Source organism: Macaca thibetana, chromosome 5 (assembly GCF_024542745.1).
Source record: "Macaca thibetana thibetana isolate TM-01 chromosome 5, ASM2454274v1, whole genome shotgun sequence".
NCBI classification, from domain to species: domain Eukaryota; kingdom Metazoa; phylum Chordata; class Mammalia; order Primates; family Cercopithecidae; genus Macaca; species Macaca thibetana.
Genome location: NC_065582.1, coordinates 121,870,032 through 121,894,781, shown reverse-complemented (window position 1 = coordinate 121,894,781; position 24,750 = coordinate 121,870,032). Strand labels below are relative to the sequence as shown.

Here is a 24,750-nt window from a genome sequence, read left to right as displayed (position 1 = left end):
TGGCCCCCTGCTTCCCTGTTGGATTACACTCTCTCATGTCATCTCCAATGCCCCACTGAAGCACTTTTGCCAGCATCCCTGATTGGAATGTTGTTGCCAGTAGTCTGGGAACACATCAGCACCTCCAGCAGAGCAGGTGCTTCACCTCAAGGTGGCAGAGAGCAAAGCAAAGGGTCTTGTTCTAGCTCCCTAGAGACAGAGCACATAGCCCTGGAGTGCTGAATTAAGCCTTGGTCCCCTAAAAGCATCCAAAAAGGAAAACAATCTAATAAACCCAAATTTACACTAGAGTCAAAACCTCAAGGGCAACAAAGAATATAAAAGCAAAAAGCACCGTCCAAAGAAAAGGAATTTCAAAGATTAAAGAAATGTTAGCTGTCACAGATGAGAAAGAAACAGCTCAAGAATTCTGGCAACTCTAAAAGCCAGTGTCTTCTTGCCTGCAAATGACCTAACTAGCTTGCCAGCAATGGTTCTTAACCAGATTGAAATCGTTGAAATGACAGACATAGAATTCAGAATCTAGATGTCAATGAAATTCAATGAAACATAGAAAAATGTTGAAACCCAATCCAAGGAAAACAGTAAAACTGATGAAGAGCAGAAAGAAAACATAGACACACTGAGAAAGAACAAAACTGAACTTCTGGAAATAAAAAATTCACTAAAGGAATTTCATAATACAATGGGAAACATTAATAATAGAATAGACCAAGCTGAGAAAAGAATATCAGAGATGGAAGACTGTTCCTTTGAATCAAAGCAGGCAGACAAAAATTTTAAAAAGGAATTTTAAAAAATAAACAAAATCTCCAAGAAATATGGGATTATATAGACACCAAACCTGTGACTCACTGGAATTTCTAAAAGAGATAGAGAGAGGCAATTAACTTGGAAAACAAATCTGAGGATACTGTCAATAAAAATTTTCTCAACCTTGCTAGAGAAGTCAACACACAAATTACATAAGACAACAATTCCCAAAATATAGAATGAAAGAGGATCTCCCAGGTCAACGTGAAATAAGAATTCTTAAAGACAGCTAGTGAACGGGGCAGGTCATGTACAAAGGGAACCTCACCAGGCTAGCAGTGGACTATTCAGCAGAAATCTTATAAGTCAGACGAGATTAAGGGCCTATATTCTGTATTCTTAAAGAAAGAAAATTCCAACCAAGAATGTCATATCCAATCAAACCACTTCATAAATGATGAACAGATAAAATCCTTTTCAGAAAAGGAAATACTAAAGGAAGTTATTTCCCCCGAGGTCCTTAAGGGAGTGCTAAACATGGAAACAAAAGACGTACCAGCTACCACAAAAACATACCAAAATACACAGAACATTGGCACTATAAATCAATTACATAATCAAGTTTACATAATAACCATCTAACAGCACAATTACAGGATCAAATCTTCACATACGAATTTTGATCTGGAATACAAATGGGCTAAATGAGCAACTTAAAAGGCACAGACTGGCAAGTTGGATAGAGAAGCAAGAAGAGTCTGCTGCCTTCAAACTTCAAGAGACTCATCTCATACGCAACAACACCCATAGTCTCAAAGTAAAGGGATGGAGAAATATATATCAAGCAAAAAAGAGAACAACAACAACAAAAGCAGGAGTTGCTATTCTTATTTCAGACAAAAGAGACTTTAAACCAACAATCAAAAGGACAAAGAATAATATACAATAATAAAAGGTTCAGTTCAACAAGATGATTTAACTATTCTAAGTACATATGCACCCAACTTTAGACCACCCAAATCCATAAAACAAGTTCTTACAGATCTACAAAGATACTCACATAACCACATAATATTACTAAAAGACTTCAACACCACGCTGATAGTGTCAGATCATCAAGGCAAGACACTCAGGACTTAAACTGGACACTTGACTAAATATACCTAACAGACATTTATCCAACAACAGAATATACATTCTTCTCGTCTGCAGATGGCACATATTGTATGATTGACCACAGGCTTTACTCAGCCATAAAGCAATTCTCAATAAATACAAGAAAACCAAAATCATACCAACCACACCGTTGGGCCACAGCACAATACAAATATAAATTAATGCCAAAAAGCCCTATCAAAACCCTACAATTACATGGAAGTTAAATGACCTGCCCCTGAAACAGAGTAAAGAATGAAATTAAGGCAGAAGTTTTTTTAAAAAGTCTTTGAAACAAATGAAAACAGAGATACAAAGACATAACATATCAGAATCTTTGAGACAGAGCTAAAGCAGTACTAAGAAAGTTTATAATGCTAAATACCTACACCAAGAAGCTAGAAAGGTCTCACATTAACAACCTAACATTGCACCTACAGGAACCCGGAAAATAAGAGCAAACCAATACCGAAAGTAGCAGAAGAAAAGAAATAACCAAACTCAAAGCAGAACTGAATGAAATTGAGATGTGAAAGTCCAGACCAAAAAATAAACAAAAACAAAAGTTTGTTTTTTGAAAGAATAAGTAAAATATACCACTAGCTAGATTCATAAAGAAAAAAAGAGAGACGATCCAAATAAACACAAGCAAGAATAACCACCAACACCACAAAATTACAAGGAACCTGCAGAGACTGCTAGGAACACCTTTATGCATACAATCTAGAACAGCTAGAAGGAAAGGGACACGTTTTTGGAAAAATACAACCTCCTAATGACGGCAGCGGCAAGGAGTCCAGAGTGGCTGCTGCCATCACATCAGCTGCAGTGGGGAGACATGGGTGGTGGTGGCAGGAGCGGCCACAGGAACAGCAAAGGCAGCAGTGGGACCCCTGTGCCCCGTGACCCCACAGCAGCCTACTGCACCACCCTTACCTTTGCATGGCCGGGCAGGACCCACTTCCAGGCCCAGAGTCTCCGCTGTGTCGGGTTCCTTCGTTCAAAGTTGGCCAGGGCCGCTGCGCCTGCGCTGTAGGGAAACACAGAGAGGAGGCAGGAGTCCCGAGAGTCCACCCCTGGGACTCCCCCGAGAGGCTGCTGCCGTGGTATCGCCCTGCTACTGCGATGAGGCCGCGCCGCGTCACCCACCGATGGGGGAGCAGCGTGGTTAGACATGGAGGGAAGGGCATAGAGGGGTTCCAAGGCAGAGCTGGGCCGGGGGTGGTGCCCTGCTCCACGAAGCCAGTGGGAGCAGGGAGCAGGCAGGAGTCCCACACTCCTGGGCACAGTTGCAGCAGCCCAAGTAATTGTGGTGGACCCAGGGCTCCCTGTGCTTTTGGGGGCCAGGAGCAGGCAGGAGTACTGCCTTCCTGGGAACATCTGCAGCCACCCATGCGCAGCTGTTGACTGAGGCATTTCTGCAATCTCAGAGGCCAAGGAAGGCCCCCACCTTGTTCCCATAGGCTCAGGGGTGTCTGCTCCCACTGTCTGGCCTCTACCCACTCCCGGAACACACTCCAGTATCGGAGAGTGGTTGACACCAAGCCCAGGTGCTGTCATAGCCCAGTTGGATGTGTGCACACTTGGGGCAGCTCTGACACACCAGCCCCCTGCCACCTCCGTCCCCTCTGGACTTTGGGCACCCAGGACACAGGAGGGAAGCCGAGGGGCTGTTGAGGGCAGGTCGAAGCTGGCCTCCAGGCAACCCTTGGCAGTGACAGCCTTGGTGCTATGAAGGGTGGCAGGCGGTAGACAGGCTCCTGGGCAGAAGGGGGTGGGTCCCAGCTGAAGCCCCACCTTCAAGCTGGGGAGGGCCTGAAGCCTGGGAGCTGGACTGCTGGTCCTGTGGACCACAGTGGGAACTTGTGGTGCTTTTTCTGGGCCCACCCATGGCTGCCCATGGACCACTGGGCCTGCACTTCTTCCCATCTGAGGCCCATAAAACATCCTAGATTCAGACCAGAAGAGACAATGGGAGGAACAGCTACAGAGAGAAGCTACTCACCCCAGGGTCCGCTCTCTGCTGAGAGCTGAACACTCATCAGGAAACCCTGACTACCATGCTCAAGAAAGCTCCTCATCATCTTGCTCACCTCCATTTGTCTGCATACCTCATTCTTCCTGGATGCAAGACAAGAACTTGAGACCCACCAAAAGGCAGGCTGAAAGAGCTGGAACACAAACAGTCCTGAAACAGACACCTTGCTCACCACCTTGTGTGCGACAAGAAAGACAGAAGAGAGAAAGAGAGAAGAGCTGTGGCCCTTCAAGGAGCCCAGACCTAGGAGCACCCTGAGCCAGGGCTGTGACACCCTCTTTAGGGCTCTGTGTTTCCTGGTGTCTCCAAGCTTCTGGGTGTCACTGTGTTCCCTGGTATCAGCTGTGGAAGTTGTTTATGGTGTGCCTGGTCCAGCTGCAACCTTGCAGAGAGCTAGGGCCATGAGGCTGGGGCCATGCTGGTGCCTGGAGCTGCCCACCCCATCGCAGCTGGTGTGCTAGGCTTTACACAATGGCCAGACTACAGGCTTGCTCACAAACCCATTGCTGCTTCACACCTGGCTCACCCTCGGCAGGCATGAGATCCAGGCTGGTAGCATAAGCCAAGCACAACCTTCAAGGCTGAGTGGTCAGAATGAGTCCAGAGGGCCGGAGAAAACCTTGAACAAAGGCATCACTGGCCACAGAGGTTTCCGGCTGGTAAAGCAAAACCCCAAGGATCTCATAACACTAGGATTGAAACCCTCATAAATTTAAATCATGAACAGTCCAATAGCCAGTCCTGAAAATGAATTAGTAATAACAAACCTACCAATCTATCAAAGGCCTGGGCCAGACAGATTCACAGCTGAATTCTATCAGATGTACAAAAAAGAGCCAATACCAATCCTACTAAAATTATTTCAAAAAGTCAAGGAAGAAGGACTCCTCACAACTCATTGTATGAGGACATAATCATTCTCATACCAAAACCTGGAAGAAACGCAACAAAAAAGAAAACTTCATGCCAATATTCCTCATCGACATAGATGGTAAAATCCTCAACAAAACACTAGCAAACTGAATCCAGGAGCACATCAAAGATCTAATCCATCATGATCGAGTAGTCTTTATTCCCAGAATGCAAAGTTGATTCAATACATGTGAATTAATAGGTGTGATTCACACAGCAAGTACTAAAAACAAAAACCACAAAATCACTTCAATAAATTTAAAAAAAGGTTTTTGATAAAATTTAACATCCTTTCATATTAAAAACCTTCAGTAAACTAGTTATTGAAGGACCACACCTCAAAATAATACAAAATAATGACAGCAGTCTATGACAAACCAACATTCTGAACAGGAAAAAGCTAAAAGCATTCCCCATGAGAATTGGAACAAAACAAGGATGCCCACTTTCACCACTCCTTCTCAGTATAGTACAGGAAGATCTAGCTGAAGCAATCAGACAAAAGAAAGAAATAAAAGGCATGCAAATAGAGAGAGGAAGTCACATTATTTCTCTTCATAGTCAATATGATTCTTTAGCTAGGAAACTCCACAGTTTCTGCCCAAAAACTCCTAAAACTATTAACTTCAGCAAATTTTCAGGATATAAAATCAGTGTATAAAAATCAGTAGCATTTGTATACACCAGTGATGTCCAAGCTGAGAGCCAAATCAAAATATAATCTCATTCACAATAGTCTCAAAAAGAATAAAATACTAGGAATATAGCTAATCAATGAGGTAAAAGATCTCTACAATGAGAATTACAAAACATGGCTAAAACAAACCAGAGATGAAAAAAATTAATGGAATAACATTTCATGCCCATGTATAGGAAGAATGAATATTGTTAAGATGACCATACTGCCCAAAGGAATTTACAGATTCAATGTTATTCCTATCAAACTATTAATTATATTCTTCACATATTTAGAAAAAGAACTATTTTAAAATTCATATGGAATCAAAAAAGAACCCAAATAGCTAAGGAAACCATAAGCAAAAAGAACAAAGCCAGCAGGATCACAATATCCACCTTTATACTACAAGGCTGCAGTAACCAAAACAGCATGGTACTGGTACAAAAACAGACACATATACCAATGGAACAGGTTAGAGAGCCTGGAAATAAGATGCACACCTACCTACAACCTGCTGATCTTCAACAAAGTTGACATTAATAAGCAATGAATAAATAACTCTATTCAATCAATGATGCTGTGATAAATGACTAGTAGTATGAAGAAAATTGAAACTGGAGCCCTTATTACCATATACAAAAAAATTAACTGAAGATTGATTAAAGACTTGAATGTATTACCCAAAACTATAAAAACCCAGAAGAAAATTTAGAAAATACCATTCTGGACATAGGCTTTGAAAAAGGTTTCATGATTAAATCTCTAAAAGCAATTGCAACAAAAACCAAAATGTCGAAGTGGGACCTAATTAAATTAAATAGTTTCTGCATAGAAAATGAGAGAAAATATTTTTGAACTATACATCTGACAAATATCTAATATACAGAATTAAAAGGAACTTAAATCAATGAGCAGAAGAGAACTCTATTAAAAACTGGCAAAAGACCTGAACAGCACTTTTCAAAATAGGACAATTAAAACAGAATTACCATGAATCCCAGCAATCCCATTACTGAATAGTTACCCGAAGGAATATAAATTGTTCTACCAAGAGGCACCTGTACTTGTATGTTCATCATAGCACTATTCACAACAGCAAAGGAATAACCTAGATGCCTGATACAGATTGGTTCTGTGTCTCTACCCAAATCTCACCTTGAATTGTAATAATCCTCATGTGTCAAGGGCAGGACCAGGTGGAGGTAATTGAATCATTGGGTTGGTTTCCCTATGCTGTTATCATGATAATGAGTGAGTTCTCGCAAGACCTGATAGTTTTTAAGTGTCTGATATTTCCCTTGCTAAAACTCCCTCTGTCCTGCCACCCTATAAAGAAGGTACCTGCTTCTCGTTTGCCTTCCACCATGATTGTAAGTTTCCTGGGGCCTCACAAGCAATGGGAAACTGTGAGTCAACTAAACTTCTTTCCTTCATAAATTATCCAGTCTCAGGCTGTTCTTTATAGCAGTGTGAGAATGAACTAATACAGTAAATTGGTACTGAGGTAGTGGGGCACCACTATTAAACATACCAGAAAATCTGGAAGTCATTTGGAACTGGGTAATGGGCTGAGGTTGGAACAGTTAGAAGGGTTCAGAAGATGACAGGAAAATGTGGGAAAGTTTGGAATTTCCTAGAGACTTGGAGGGCTCAGAACACGGGAAGATGTGGAAAAGTTTGGAACTTCCTAGAAAATTACTGAATGGTTTTGACCAAAATGCTGATAGGGATATGTACAATGAAGTCCAAGCTGAAGTGGTCTCAGATGGAGATGAGGAACTTGTTGGGAACTAGAGTAAAGGTTACTCTTGCTATGCTTTATCAAAGAGACTGGCAACATTTTTCCTGTGCCCTAGAGATCAGTGGAACTTTGAAATTTCTAAGTGGCAAAGCATTCAACAGAAATCACCGCAAAAAAGTTTGAAAAATTTGCAGTCTGACGGTGCAGTAGAAAAGAAAAACCCATTTTCTGGGGAGAAATTCAAGCCAGCTGGCTGCAGAAATTTGCATAAGTAAAAAGAAGCCAAATGCTAATCACCTAGACAATGTGGTAAAGGTCTCCAAGGCATGTCAGAGACCTTTGCAGCAGCCCCTCCAATCATAGGCCCAGAGGCCTAGGAAGAAAAAATGATTTCACAGGCCAGACTCAGGGCCTCCCTGCTATGTGCCGCCTAGGGACTTGGTGACCTGTGTCCCAGACCTTCCAACTGTGGCTAAAAGGGGTCAGTGTATAGCTTGGGCCATGGATTCTGAGGGTGCAAGCCCCAAGCTTTGGCAGCTTCTACATGGTATTGAACTTGTGGATGCACAGAAGTCAAGAACTGAGGTTTGTGAACCTCTGCCTAGATTTCAAAGTATATGTGGAAATACCTGGATGTCCAGGCAGAGGTGTGCTTCACGGGTGGAGCTCTCATGGAGAACCTCTGGTAGGGCAGTGCAGAAGGGAAATGTGGGATTGGAGCCCTCATATAGAGTCCCTACTCGGGCATCACCTAGTGGAGCTGTGAAAAGAGGGCCACCATCCCCCAGACCCCGGAACAGTGGATCCACTGAGAGTTGTACTGTGCACTTGGAAAAGCTGCACACACTTAACACCAGCTGTGAAAACAGCCAGGAGAGGGGCTGTACCTTGCAAAGCCATAGGGGTGGAGCTGACCAAGGTTGTGGGAGCCTATCTCTTACATCAGTGTAATCTGGATGTGAGAAATGGAGTAAAAGGAGATCATTTTGGAACTTTAAGGTTTAATGATTGCCCCACTGGATTTCATCTCGAATGGAGCCTCTAACCCCTTTTGTTTAGACCATTTTCTCCCATTTGGAATGGGTGTCTATACCCAATGCCTGTACCCCCATTGTATCTAGTAAGTAATAACTGACTTTCAATTTTACATGTTCATAGGCAGAAGAGACTTGCCTTATTTTAGATGAGACTTTGGACTTGGACTTTTAGGTTAATGCTGGATTAAGACTTTGGGGGACTATTGGAAAAGCATAATTATGTTTCAAAATGTGAGGACATGAGATAAGGGAGGGACCAGGGCAGGACGATATGGTTTGGCTCTGTGTTCCTACCCAAATCTAATGTTGAATTGTAATAATCCCCATGTGTCATGGGAGGGAACATGTGGAGGTAATTGGATCATGAGGACAGTTTCCTCCATGATGTTCTCATGATACTGAGTGAGTTCTCACAAGACCTGATGGTTTTTTAAGTGTCTTGTGTTTCCCCTGCTTGGACTCACTCCATCCTGTCGCCCTGTGAAGAAGGTGCCTGCTTCTCTTTAGCTTCCGCAATGATTGTAAGTTTCCTGAGGCTTCTCCAGTAATGCAGAACTGTGAGTCAATTAAACCTTTTTCCCCTTTTTTTTTTTTTTTTTTTTTGAGGCGGAGTCTCTCTCTGTCGCCCAGGCTGGAGTGCAGTGGCGCGATCTCAGCTCACTGCAAGCTCTGCCTCCAGGGTTTACCCCATTCTCCTGCCTCAGCCTCCCGAGTAGCTGGGACTACAGGCGGCCGCCACCTCGCCCAACTAATTTTTTGCGTTTTTTAGTAGAGACGGGATTTCACCGTGTTAGCCAGGATGGTCTTGAACTCCTGAACTCATTATCCACCCACCCTGGCCTCCCAAAGTGCTGGGATTACAGGCTTGAGCCACTGCGCCCAGCCCTTTTTCCTTTATAAATTATCTAGTCTCACACAGTTCTTACAGCAGAGTGAGAACTTGTTAATATAATCCCCATTAATGGTGGAACACATAAGAAAATGTGGTGTGTATACACCATGGAATACTACACAGCTATAAAGAAAAGGAAATCATGTATTCTGCAGCAACATGGATGCAGCTGGAGGCCATTATCCTAAGCAAATTAATTTAGGAGCAGAAAACCAAATACCGTATGTTCTCACTTACACATGGAAGGTAAACCTTGAGTATACTTGGACACAAAGATGAGAGCAATAGAAACCAGGGCATAATTGAGGATGAAGGGTGGTAGGAGGGTACAAGTCAAAAAACTGCCTTTCAGGTAATATGCTCACTACCTGGGTGACAAAATCATTTCTACACAAAACCCCAGTGACACATAAATAAGCAACAAATCTGCACATGTACCCACTGGATCTAAAAGCTAAAAATAATAAATAAATAAATAAATAAAGACATTATTGGCATTTTAGGACTTATGTCTACCTCATTATCTGTTTGTTCTTTCTGTATCTCATTTCTTTTCTTTTTCTTTCTTTCCTTTGTTATACCTAAACATTTTGGAAATAATTTTTACTTATTTCTAGTATTTTTGAATATATTTTTGCATAGTTTTCTTAGTGAGTTCTTTAGGTATTGCCATAAATATACATAACTCATCACAGTCTAATGGTGTCAACATTTTCTCACTTTAAGTGAAGTGTAGATATCTTACTTCCATTTAGGCCCCTTTACTCTCTCCGTATTTTCAACATAGTGGTCCCGAGTGATCCTGTACATAAACTGAACACCGCATCAGATAATGTAACTTTTGCCTCAACTGTAAAATATGACTTAAGAAATTCATTAGGTGAGTGATTAGCTATTATATTTACTTCTATTTTTACCCATTCTATTTTTCTTTTTCCTTTCTAAAGTTTTCATCTTTCTAGTGTCATTTTCTTTCTGTTTGGAGAACTTCCCTTAGCTATTCCATAAGATAGGTCTACTAGCAATTGATTCTCTTAGCTTTCCTTTTTCTGAGAATGTCTTTTTCCCCTTCTTGACTGAGAACAGTTTTACTGGATATAGGATTAGGAATTGACAAGATATTACTTGCTGTACTTGAAAAACTATTGTGCTATTTCCTTTTGGCCTTCATGGTTTTAGATTAGAAACTTGTCATTTGAATTGGTGATCTTTATTATGCAATGTGCTGTATATCTGGCTTTTTTCTAAGAGTTTTATTCATCTTTAATTTTTAGAAGTATTTTTATAATGTTTCTTGACATCTTTTTTTTTTTTCCCCCTTTTTGGAGTTCACACAACTTCTTAGATATATTGATTTGTTTATTTCAACACTTATGGGAAGTTTTTGGTCACCAACTCTCCAAATACTGTTTCAGTTTCTTACTCTTCCACCTATAAATGTGTAACTCTAAATATACAAATGTTAGGCCTCTTGTTATTGTCCCACAGATTCCGAAGGTTCTCGTTATTGTCTTTATTCTATTTTCTCTGTGTTGTTAACATTGAGTAAATTCTATCGATATGCCTTTATGCTCGCTGATTCTGTCCTCTAACATTGCCATTACACTATTCGGTCCATCTAGTGATTTATTTATTTATTTCAGTTATTATATATTGCAGATCTATACTTCCCACATATTTAACTTTACAAATATAACTCAAATTTCCTTTCTATTTTTTCACTTGTTTTAATTTTTTTTTCAATTTTTAACTTTTGTGGGTACACTGTATGCATATATATTTGTGTGAATAGGAGCCCCATAACTCAGACTGGTACCTTATCCTACTGTGGCTGAGCTGGTATCTAAGATGTAAGATAAAGTCCTCTTTGCTCTTCCCTCTCCTCTGCTCAAGTGGAAAGAAGGGATCTCTTTTGAATCCACCAACTGTGCAGCCTGGAGCTTGGGGAAGGGTGGTACAAGCATTCCCTTAGTCTTGTATATCGCAGTACAACTTGTAACCCTCAAGTCCACTGGTTCTGAGGCCATCTCAGCACTGGAACATGCCTAGAAGCATGTGGTCTAGACTGTCTTTCAAGTTTATTTACAGGTGCAGAGCACTTTAGCCTGTGTGGTGAGGCTTGCTGGAACTCATATTTCTACCACTGGAATGTGTGATTCCCTCTAGATAGGATTGGTCTATATGCTTCCTTCATGGAAGGCTGCCAGCTGAGTTCAATCTGGTTTTGCTTTCCACTGTGACAGGGCAGCACTGAGTTCAATGCAATGTCTCATAATTACTGTGCTCTCCCTCTCCCAAGTGCACAGATTCTCGCCATGCCACACAGCTGCTACTCAGGGTTGGGGGAGGCGTGGCAATGGCAATTCTAAGACTGTCTTTCCTGTCATCTTTGATGGCTGTTTTAGTGAAATGAAGTTAAAACTAGGTACTGTGAGTGCTCACCTGATTTTTGTTTCTTATGAAGGTACTTTCTCTGTGTAGGTAGTTGGCAAATTTGATATTCCTTTTGAGGGGTGGGGGATGATTGGTAGAGCCTTCTATTCAGCCATCTTGGTCCACCCTCCAAGACAATTTTTAATGGAATGTTGAAGCTCTTTTATGACAGCTCCTTTAAATCTTTGTCAGACAATTTAACATTTGATTCATCTCCGTTTTGTTTTTCTTGCTTATTTGATTTCTGGGGCTGCTGGACATACTGTACCATCCCTGCTGATGCCACGTAAAAGGGGTATAAGGTACTTTCCTGGACTTCCTGCTCTTGTTGGCTGACCATTTGAAAGTAGGAGAGAAGCCTTGGGGCCTGGGAGAAACAGGGCTTCTCTGATGTTATCACTGTGAATGGGTGGGACTGCCCATGAAGCCCCATTTGTATCACAGGAGTTTGAATGGCCCAGTGCTTCATTGCCACTACTGGCAGTGAGTTAGTTCACCTACAGGGACACGAGTGTGGAGCAGAGTTTGGGATTCTCCACTATGTCTCCGTTGGGCTTCCTCTTTCCTAATCCTTTGACCAGGGAGAGCAGGTTTTTCTAGATTTTGTTTGTTTGCTCCAGGTCACAGTCCTTTTTGCTGTGCAGTTCAAGAGTATACAGGAGATAAAAAGGACACCTAGGAGGAACTCACCACATTGGCATTACTCAGCTCTTTATCCAGTATGCCTTTAGAGTTCTTGTATCATTGTAGGTTGAATAATTACCAGGGCTTTAGTGATATTAAGAATAGAGAAGGCCAGGCGTGGTGGCTCACGCCTGTAATCCCAGCACTTTGGGAGGCCGAGGCGGGTGGATCACGATCTCAGATCATTGAGACCTTCCTAGCTAACACGGTGAAACCCCGTCTCTACTGAAAATACAAAAAATTAGCCGGGCGTCGTGACAGGTGCCTGTAGTTCCGGAGGCTGAAGCAGGAGAATGGCCTGAACCAGCGAGGCACAGTTTGCAACAATGAGCCGAGAGATCGCACCACTGCACTCCAGCCTGGGCGACAGAGTGAGGCTCTGTCTCAAAACAAAAACAAAAACAAAAACAAACAAACAAAAAAAAGAGTAGAGAAGTAGCGAAGCAGAAAATGGTGTGTCTATACCTTCTAGTTTCTGAACTGGATGCCCCCAAACTTATTTTAATGTCTTTTACTATCTTTACCTTCTTTTCCTTTCTATATATTTTTATCAGCACCTAATATTTCTCTGGGTATTTAACTGGTAGAAATGAAAAGTGAAAACTTTTTTTTTTTTCCCCACTATTTTGTTATTTTCAATTTGCTGGTATTCTCTCTACTCACAGTGTCATTTTCTTGATAATGTGTGTTCTAGAACCTTGCAGTTCTTCCAGAAGACGCAGTAGTCTATTTGTGCTTCACCGTGTCAAGTGGCCAGAAACTGAAATCTTTCTTTCAAAACCTCTATAGCTCAATGTTTCTAATCTCAAAAATTCATTGCTGTATTGAAAATCACTTGAATTGATTCTGTATTTTAGCTGCTAATAGAAGGGCCTTCCGGGCCCACGATTTCCAGTTGAAAAAGTACTGTGCTATTTTACATGCTTATAGGTTAATTTTTTCCTAAATAAAATGTCTTTTGTTTTATTTTTTTCTCCTACCCCCCGCCCCCCACTGCAGATGATTTATCTGGCTCGTAATGCCAAGGATGTTTCAGTCTCATATTACCATTTCGACTTAATGAATAATTTACAACCTTTTCCTGGTACCTGGGAAGAATATCTGGAGAAATTCATAACCGGAAAAGGTACATGGACTTTATCTCAAAATTAATAAGTATTATTTTATTTTAATAATACTATTAACAATAACTGTTATGACTTTCAAAATATTTATTTTTCCAACCCAGTGAAAAGTATGTTCAAATATTATCTAAAAAATTAAATCTAATGCATTTAATATTTTACCACGACATTCAATTTATAAAACTAGTATTAATCATTGGCATACGAAAGTATTCTATAATCTGTTCTCAGTTGCTAGAAATCCATTCTCAGTCCCTGCTCGCAATAGACATTTTTTAACTTGCTTAAGCAATTAGTTAGATCTGTTAATGCATATGTTATATATTTATAATACTTAGGTAAATAGTTGATATGAGTACTTTGTAAGATAATGGTTTTCTTCTTTATGAGACTAAGCATAACTTTTTGGAGGTCAGAGTATTTTTGTCTGAAATGCTTTCTTTGTACTTGACATTAAAAAATATCTGATGTTTATATATCCATACCTAGCTAATTTTACTTTTTAAAATTGGCCTCATATTCTCAGTTCCTTTGGTTACTAAATTCCACAAAATATTTTCACAATTTGATTTACTGTTCAGACAGAAATATTTAATTTGATGAATGTTTATGAAAATAGACTTTTATCTGGTTTTAGTGGCCTATGGTTCCTGGTTTACTCATGTTAAAAACTGGTGGAAAAAAAAGGAAGAACACCCAATACTTTTCTTGTACTATGAAGATATGAAAGAGGTAAAATGATAGATATGGATTCTGGATAATTTCCCTACTGAATCATGGTGTAAAAGGATTGATTTTTGCTTTTCAACTTAGTCTATGGAGTCCAAAATGCTGATTGCTTTGCCTATTCACAATGCGTTTTTACCCAAATCTTGCTATAATTAATGACTTTCTAATTGTTAAATCAATTATTTATTTTTGTTTGTGTTATCTCTTAGCCACTGCATTGTAAGTGACCACTCTTTCTTCTGCAATTATTTCTACATTTACCAGGATATTACATGCTTATGGTTATCCTCTAGATATCTACTCATTAATATTTTAAAATTCTTTTTTAAAATTGTTTGCTATATTTGAGTTACCCCTTTCACATTTACTGTTTTTACAGCTATTTATGTGCTAATCATCCATTATCTGTGCCTCCATTTTTACTTCTACCTCGATTTTCTAGCCCATGCTTGTATTAAATTTAACATACTCAAAATTAAACTTATTTTCTTTCTCTCCAACATGTAATCTTTTTTCTATTTTATTCTCTCTCAACAATAAAAGTTATTCTTATTCTGTTTTCTATATTTCGCACATTCAGTTGGTTCAGATAGTGTATCTACTGTATCTTTCAAAGTATTCCCTCCTTTACTTCCTCACTACCTCACTCAGTGTAGAAACTTGTAATCATCTATCTAGTATGAAGTAGTATTAATTAAATACAACTACAAATTTTCATGCCACCATTATGGAACTCTTCTACTTAAATTGGCCAAATACACACAGAGACACACACAACAGGAAAACATGTTGAAATTAATTCCTTTACTTATAAAAGCCTGAATATACAAATTAGAATACTTTCAGATCTACAATGAAAATTACAAAGTTTGTCTTCTTTGTAACTACATCCCAGTACTTAGTACAGTGCCTACCACATAAACAGGGGCTCAAGGTTACTTGCATGGATCATTGATTGCTTCAATAAATAAATGAGTGAGAGGTAATATCCAAAACTTTAATGGCATTAATCCTACTTTGCATAACACAGAAATTTGACTCCATGTGAACTATTCCTTGCTTTAGTTAGTTTTGAGAAACTCCCAGGGGTTTCTTGTATCTTAGCACAAAGAATCCTCTGAGTTTTTATTCACTGCCCAAGTTTTCGTTCTACATCACAGTTGTCCACATCCCATAAAGAATCTGTGATGTATGTCTTATCATTGTCCCTTTATACAGGGTTTGAGATTATTAATGTTAATTTACTCACACCATACAGCTGCAAAACCTTGCATGGTTTATGAAACTACTGTAACAAAGTCATACGTCTCTTGAGAGCTTGTTTAGCCAGGGATAAGTTATAAATTCTTCATAAGAGAGAAAATTATTCCAGCTCTCTAACAAATATCTCTCTTCATGTTTTGGACAGCAGAGCAGCACTTAAAAGCTTTATAAAAAGAACAATTTTAGCTTCTGGCACTAGTTCCTTTTCTCCATAAGACTAAGAAATACATTTTCTCTGTTTGGCTGTTATTCAAATTCCAAATCAACCATTACACTGTTTCCCACATAATATTTGAGACCATTTCTGTCTTTATTTAGCTAAAATGTTTTGTTTAAATAAACTTACTCATTTTGATTTATAGTCTAACCCGGTTACCTTTTTAAGCATATCCATATATTTTCAGTTTCCTTCAAACTTGCAACATACATTGCATTAACAGACAATATTTTTCTTCTGCCATACAATCATTTGTAGATAATGTTATAGAGAAGTTTAATACAACAACAATAATGGAAGAAAATTATACAATATACATCAATAATAAAATTTGAAAAAAAAATCCAGTAATTTACAACATGTTTATAAGTATCTACATAAATTCCTAATAAGTGAGATAAAAGAGTAACAGATCAGGGGAAGATTCAGACCAGAGCCAGGTCTCTTTAACTTCCATTGGTCTATAGACTAACACAGAGGTTCCCAGCCTTTTTGGCACCAGGGACCGGGTTTGTGGAAGACAATTTTTCCATGAACAGGGTGCAAGGGGGCTGTAGATGGATGGTTTCCAGATGAAACCGTTTCATCAGATCATCGGGCATTAGATTCTCATAAGGAGTGTGCAACCTAGATCCCTCACATACTCAATTCACAATAAGGTTCATTCTCCTGTGAGAATCTAATGGCACCACTGATCTAACAGGAGGCGGAGCTCAGGCAGTAGTGCTTGTTCCTCCACCACTCACATCTTCCTGTGTGGCCCAGTTCCTAACAGGCCACTGATTGGTACTGGTCTGCGGCCAGTGGATTGGGGACCCCTGGACTAATATCATCATTCATATTTTAGGATTAGCCAAATTATTCTCCAAATATTTTTGACCCCAAAAAGAAAATGTTCTCTATTTGCCTGTCCATCTACGTGTTTTCCTAGCACGACTACTATCTTTTCTTTTGGGCTTATATCTACTATCATCACGTCTGCTCTTTTACTCATTCTAACCACTGACACACCTTAAGTTCTGATCTCATTCTTCTGTCAGAGAGGACTGACATAGAAAATAAAATAGATATTCTTGATTTTTAATATTTTATGATTAGTTTATTTAAAAATTGAGAAAAATAAACCCAAACAAATATGGATTTCCTATACTATTCAGAGTTAACATTTAGAAAAACAGATTATAAATGTTTTGTAAGTATTCACATTGTGTGAGTTACTTGTTTATTGTCTTGGGTTTTACCCACTAATAGAATCCAAAGGAGGAAATCAAGAAGATCATTAGATTTCTAGAGAAGAACCTGAATGATGAGATCTTGGATAGGATCATCAATCACACCTCATTCGAAGTGATGAAGGACAATCCTTTGGTAAATTATACACATCTACCAACTACAGTGATGGATCATAGCAAATCCCCTTTTATGCGTAAAGGTAAATACTTTGCTGGGTTTAATTTCCCTTTTGTACTTTCTCATGAATTACCATGAGCTAAGGATTAGTTCTGTGATCTCTACTAAGTTGCTTAGCCTGTTTAAGCTTCACAGTAAATACATACCACCAAAAGTTGCTGAGATTCAAAATTGTTAAATGAAACAATGCATTTAAATCTATTACTAGAATACCTTGAATATTTGATAAATGTTTATTCTCCTATTTACTACTGTGCTAAATGAGAGTGCTTTTGGCAATTCTGATGTGAGCAATTCCAAATTTGTCCTTCTTACTCCCTTAAATCTTTAAGATGGCATAGATCAGCTTCCTTCCACTCCTCAGTGAAATGCTAATTTCACTTAGTACGGTACCATAGTCTTTAAAGTCCCTATATCACTTAGAAAACCATGGTAATCGCATTAAAATTAATTCATCAAAAGGAGAAACTGTTATGTGACCTTATAAGAAGTTTTAGCCCTCTACAAATACTGTTTAAACTATTAGTAACATAGAGTCCAAATTTAACTTAGAAGAATATGGCATTTACTGTTGAAATACATTACTTCCATTTAAGTAGTCTGTTTATTGTGGTTCATTATACATAATATATGTAAAAATGTGTTAATAAAAACAATACATTTAACAAATTATAAACTTAAATAACTTTGAGAAGTTATCCACCTAATAATGCCACGATTGGTTTTCAATATCCTTGATTGAATTGGAGGGAGAAGGGTAGAATTTCAATTTATATGTAGGAAGTAAGCATAACCTTAGGAATGTATTATGCATATGAACATATGAAACAAAACCAGTGATTTTGAGTAATATGATAGATATTTTTTGAAAAGTTGTTTGTTAACTTATTAAGGTAGCAAATAGTCCTAGTGTTTTCAAATTATGCTCTTTCTTTTCTAAAAACAATACATTTAACCTATTAAAAATAACTTACAGAGTATGAAAGCAGGTATATTTTTCATCAAAAATTGTATGCATTATAGGTTTGAGCAAAAAAGACGGATGTATACATATCTCATCTGTATGCTTACACACAGATGTAAATGTATGTGTATGTATAGTCATCTCTTGTTATTGTGGGGGATTGGTTCCAGGAACTCTGCCTCTGAATATACTAGAACCTGCCTATATGAAAAGTTGGCACTCCAAACATGTGTGTGGGTTTCTCATCATGCAAATACTGTATTTTTTATTGCTTTTAATTGAAAAAAAACTGCATATGAGTGAACCTGGCCAGCGCAAGTCTGTATTGTTCAAGAATCAATTGTGTACATGTACATATATATTCTTTTTCCTGGTAGAAGAATCAGAAAATAAATCCTTATTAAACATGGTAAATTCTCATTGTGATAGATACCTGAATATAATTTCCCAGAAATTTTATCTCAAATCATATGAAAATTGATGCCATTTCATGACATTTAATTATGGTGTAGACATAAAGAAGACAAGCTCAGTATCTGGATTCTATGGCTTCTCCAACCTCAACAGAAAAAAAGCACGTGTTGTTCTAATATTGAAGGCAGTCTTTATATCCCCTCTCTAGGGGGTTAAGAACATACTTTTGTGGTCAGATTTATCTGAGGTATATCCAGGCTATGCCATTCCCTGAACCTATTACCCTGAATACATTAATTAACCTGCCAAAGCTCTGATTACATCACTGGCAAAATAGATAATATAATAACACCAGTGGCACAAGTTTCTGGGGAGGATTATGGTAAATGATATGCAAGTATTTAGGATATTTTCTCACAATAAATAATGCATATAGAAGTAAAAAGTATTATTAGTCTAAAAAGTTTGAGATTTCCTTCTTCCTTCCTTCCTTCTTTCCTTCCTTCCCTGATGTATCCAGTAAACATTTAGAGTACTCATTCATCCATTCATTCATTCATTAATAAGAAAAACTTCTTCATGAATACCTATATACAGCACATATTCTTTAAAAGATTCAAAGGTAAATGATACATATCTTTGACTCAAGAAGCTCACTATGTAATGCAAGGGGCATGTACATAAATGAATGCTGAAAGAAGTGAAGTATGAACAAATGTGCCAGGTACACTGAATTTTGAAAGTTGCCATATTAGATAAATCAATATTATTATTATGAGGGTGGGATAGATTATGTCCAATGTTTATTCATATGTCCTAAATTATAACAAACAGAAAAACCTGGCCTTTGACCAGCATTTATCAAGTTTTTTTGTAAAGCAAATGTGTTTGTGTATATTATAAAATTTATATGCAGATCAGATCATTGGAATGATTTATGTATAACTTTTAATTGCTTAAATCTGTGTTCTCTTCTGTTTTTAATGACATCCTTATGGATGCATTAACCCCACTATGTTTACGTTGAACCCTTATTCAACCCTATGTTGAATTCCAGAGCTATTGACATCTGGTGAACATAGAACAAAATGTAACAACTAGGGAAACAACCATATCTATAAGAATGTTTTTCTTTTAAAAGACTTGGAAGTTTTATCAAACCACTGTGGATTAATATAACTTGTAATTTAATATGATGTGTTACTATTTCATAAAATATTAAGATGTTTTTCTCTAAAAATATTGGCAGTACATTAAAAGTTTGTTCATTTTCCAAATACGTATTTATATATACCCAAGTATGAGAGATTAAATTTAAATTTTTATCCTAAAAGATTTACTTTAAAAACATGGTTCCAGGATGTTGTATATTTGATATTAATGTTATTGTTCCCACCTAAATTACAAATAAAGAACAAGCCTAATGAATTTAGGAAAAACAACTATCATCTCCATATCATAGCATCCTTGTTTATAAATTCCAGGAAGTGATACTTATCAACTTTTTATTTCGCAGTTTTGTTGTGCTGATGGCTAATTTTTTGTCTAGTTTCCAAAAGTTACTTTATGAAATGAAATATGCCCTGACTATTGATCTAAGTGCTCAGTGATAACCTCATGTCCCACGGCCAATAGAAACAGTGAAATTATCACTCTCAGGAAACTATTGTAAAGCCCAGGAATTTAAACAAGAAAATTAGTCTTTTTCAGAATGCCTCTTCAAATGTCAGACTCTATTTAGTTATAAGCCACCTTTCCAGATGGAAAAAAATTATTGAATTTTTAAAAGGCTTAAAAATTTAAAGCTTAATAAAATTTAAGGGCTGTTTTAATTCATTCAAATAAAATGAAAGTCTTTCTTTAGTCTTTCTAACCTTTTCCTTTGGTATATACTGCTTTTTCTTCTTACAGAAATATTTTATTCTTTCCTATGTTTTTTTTTTTTATTTATTTTTAGGGACGGCTGGTGACTGGAAGAATTACTTCACAGTGGCCCAAAATGAGAAATTTGATGCAATTTATAAGACAGAAATGTCTGGAACTGCACTTCAATTCCGCTCAGAGATTTCACGTGTCTAAATCACAGATCTGAAGAAATAAGAGATTTTCTGTAGTTGAATGAAACGAGGGCAGTTATGAATTGATTTGGGCAATCAAATGAATTTATGAAGGAGAATAATATGCTTTTAATATGTTGATTCTTTTCAATGTCATTAATCAGATTCCAATTTTGTTCCTTTGATTCTGAGGTTCCAAATTCTCTAAGGCTAAAGTTCATTGTTAACTTTTTGTAACAAAGGAACAGTGTAACCACAGGCTCTTCCTGCCTTTTTCTACACTAGAACTAATAAGAAAGAAGGGATTTATTTTACTTAGTCTCCCATATATTATGATTTAGAATTAAGTTCCCCTCCCTAGTCCCATGGTCCAAGAAATGCTGTTTTCATAATGAGACTGTATTTCTTAACTCTGCCCCAATTTCCCTTTGCTGAAAATTTGACCCAGGACACTGTGTTCCACTGCTGTCTACCGAGTTTCAAGTTGTTCTCTGAGTCATAGCTCATCTTCCTGCAGTGCCTCTATTTGGATAACATAGTTCATGTCCCCGATCGTGTAGTTCAGATTTTGGAAATGTTTTTTATATATCATGCCTAATGTCTAAGTCTCCCAAAGGCAAACACCTACAATAGTCTCTGTAGGGTTCTTTCCTGGGAACTGGAGCATTGTTCTGAAAACCAACCCTGAGGGCTGTGACCTGCTTCCTATGGGGAGTCCTTTTTTTCCCAACAGACCCGTTTGAACTTCAGAGAAATCACCTACTGCTGTGTTCTGGTCACCATTTGGGAACTTCAGTTACTTAATCTTATGTTTGAAAAGATGTGGATACTTTAATAGCACCTTTAATACCCTAGACATAATCATAACCTCTGCAGAATATTTCACAGTCTGGTGCCCAAGACTCTGCCCTCCTGACCCAATGTTCCTTCTACTTATTATTACGTGCTTATGTCTATTTGTTTGGTCTCTGATCTATGGTTTTTTTGACATTTGTTAATCAACTCCAGCTTTGCATTAGAAGTAGTTGTTTATATATCCATTTGCAACAAAGTATTTTTCCTGAGATCAGATCACAAGGGCCACGTTATATGTCAAGCCATGGTTCTCAAGCTGAAGGTAGAGTACCCTGGGCCCTTACTTGTTCTGAAAGGGGTGGGGATGGTGGTTCAGACACATTGCTAGACTTTCTGAGTCACAACTGAGGTAGCTATGGCTTATGGTATTTTGACTTCACAGGTGAATCTCTGCTGTCAGCCAGGAACAGCTGAAGTAGCTCCTTAAGCTGTAATGTTTCTCTTTTCCAACCCCAGCAAAGGATTTGTCTAATGTTAACCACAAACCCCATAGAAGTAGTACACCTATTATTCTGGAGATAGTTGCTTCTATAGATTTATTACAATATGTATTATAAAGTATTTGAGTATATAAGTTGTGTTTGTGTTCCACAGAAACATATTTTATAGTAGTTAATCGTGACTATCTAAAGGTATTGTGAACTAGTTCCAGCTTTCTCCAATACCCTTGTCCACAAGAAGTAAACTAAAATCATGTATCTATTTCCTCTATTATCTTTATTAAATAATAAGTTAATGTGGCCTGAATATATATGGATTTCTGGTACTATAGTCTATTACTGGGGGGAAAAAACACCACTAAACTATCCTCTAATCTGTGGAATAGATTAGCTACACTTTCTTCACTAGCAAGATAAAATAATTTCCACTTTTTCTAGTTTTACTATGTAGAAATAAGTCTCTGTAATTCGACTTTATTCAACAACAACTTAGTAAGTTGCAATTATGCCTCAGATATGGTTCTATGCACTGAGTGAAGAGTGGAGATAAAAATAGAATTTAGATTTTCTTTTACTTTTTTAATAGGTTGTTGCCTCTTATATATTTATTCTATGATGCAAATGCCACTATCCTAATTCCTGTTTATGTTTAACACCACACAGTGGCACTTCTATGATTCAAATACATTTGATATCCTTTGAAATTATTCAGAGTACTGCACAATTAATTTTTCTAAAACAATGCTTTTATCATTATTTCTCCTAGTGAATCATCAGTACAATTTCCAAATGAAAACACTTAATCTCATATTACTATCTTTCTCTAATAGAACCATGATGTAAGGACAGTGATAACAAATATCTGACAATGATATGATTATTTCCTCATCCATGGAAATTCTCCTTAATCAACTGAAGGGCTATTTTCTAAAAAGCCAAAGCATTGCTTCCAAGAACTTTTCATCGTGACATGGATAGACACTCAGATTCAGACACTCAAAGGAAAGTGTCAAGTATTCCCTTTCACTCCACTCTATTCTATTGTGTTATCTTCCTAAATTATTTTCTATCCACATTCTTCACTCCCTTTCCCATTGACCCTATGTTCTGTGTGATAAAAATTGCATCATTTGTGGCTTTTGAAGGTTAAATATTATGCCCCATTTCACCATTAATAAACATACAACTCTACTCCATATTTTGTAACTCCTTTCATACACAGAAAAAAATAGTATAATTTCTTCAAAATGCTTGATATTAATGATATATGGGAAAACAATTATTTGGTGCAGTGATCTTCGGATAACTGGGAAAGGCCAGGGGAAAAGGAGAGATACTGGTGGTGATCAATGGACCCATGTATAAATTGTTTTTATTATATAAGCTGTCTTCACACATGTCTTATAATGTATGATCATTAGAACTGTTTTGTATGTATGTAAAATTTCCATATTATTTAGGCATTACTTTCAGCAGCGAAGTAATCCTTTTTTAGCTGCCACTTAATGAATACAATACAATATAATTTATTGTATTTGGCTATAGTAAACCTATTGATGACTATTTGTGTGCCATTATGACATTTAACTGGCTTATATTTTGAAATCTCATGTGTGTTTTTTGTGGCTATTTTAATTTTCCACCCTCAAAATATAGACGAGTATCTTTGTAGTAGGAAAATCATAAAAATTAACAGCTTCTTCCCTAGTTAATAACCCTGCGTATTGTTTTTGTGTATGGAGCAGGGGATAAATCAGGAGGCTATTTGAGGCAACACCGAAGACCAAGCAATACAGAACAAAAGATAAGAGCACAAAATCTGTAATTATAAAGCTATTTTAGAATTAGGTCTTTGCCACTTTCTAGCCATGAAAGCTTGAGCAAATCACAACTTTTCTGTGCTCAATTCCTTATCTGTACAATGTAGACAATGAATATTTCTTGCAAAGATGAAATAATGTATAAAACAATTAGAACAGTGCCTAGCATACTTCAATGTGCTCATTTAATATTAGCTGCCATGAAGGTAATCACTGTGAAAATCTTGAAATTTTATTTATTTAAATGGGATTGAGGCATCGGATTTCTTGTTCCACACTGCTAGCTGGCTTCAAAATGTGCAGATATTTTGCAAATTACTGGGAGGCAAGGAGGTTTCTGGCTTCATTACTGTTTCCATTGTTCTTTTGTTGTTTGCTACCAAGTTAAATTTTTCACATGTGTCAAGTACTCCTACTTAATGCATTACTTTCAAGTACTTAATATTTTCAATGTGTGTCAATGATCATCGTTCAATAGAAAAGCACAACACTGTAAAGATTGGAATAACACTGCAAATGATGTATAGGTTGTAATAATCCAGCTATTGAAACAAATAAAGATGAGTTACCTACTGTGACATAGGTGGATTGAAATTTCTCAGTGGGAATTTTATTACATGGGGAAGCCTATTTTTTAAATTTTAAATTTTTATTTATGTAATTTGTAGAGCAGGTTTTTGTCATGTTGCCCAGGCTGCTCTCAAACTCCTGGCCTCAAGTGATCCTCCAGTCTCGGCCTCCCAAAGCACTGGGATTATAGGCATGAGCCACCGTGCCTAGCCATAAAATCTACATTGTCAAACTTAGCATTTGGATGTCATGACATTCACGTATATATTCTATCAGTAATGCTTTGTAATCATTTTGGTAGCAACTGGGAAAGGCCATGTCTCAGCATTTTTTAGAAAATGCCAGTGGACACATAGAAAATGATTTTCAAATGTGTTTGAAAATCTTAAATACAAGTTTTCTTGGCCCTATTCAAATCATAAGTTTATTGGTCAGGAATGTGAAAATGGCTAAACCCAAATGGGTTCTATCTCTTACTTTATCATCTTACCTAAGGCTGATCACAGCCTTTTCTCATTAGTTTACAAGAAGAAATAATTTTCTTAATCATTATAGAATATGAT

General features: G+C 37.6%; 1 protein-coding gene across 1 annotated transcript in view; it reads left to right on the top strand.

Annotated features, from left to right (window-relative positions):
- Positions 1-23,334, top strand: part of SULT1B1 (sulfotransferase family 1B member 1) — a 31,575-nt gene extending 8,241 nt beyond the window's left edge. The window contains exons 4-7 of the mRNA XM_050791421.1: positions 13,324-13,450; positions 14,086-14,180; positions 16,909-17,089; positions 20,403-23,334. Of these exons, the coding sequence (XP_050647378.1) occupies positions 13,324-13,450; positions 14,086-14,180; positions 16,909-17,089; positions 20,403-20,524 (525 nt within the window). The 3' untranslated portion in view covers positions 20,525-23,334. The remainder of the gene's footprint in view (positions 1-13,323; positions 13,451-14,085; positions 14,181-16,908; positions 17,090-20,402) is intronic.
- The last annotated feature ends 1,416 nt before the right edge of the window (positions 23,335-24,750 follow it).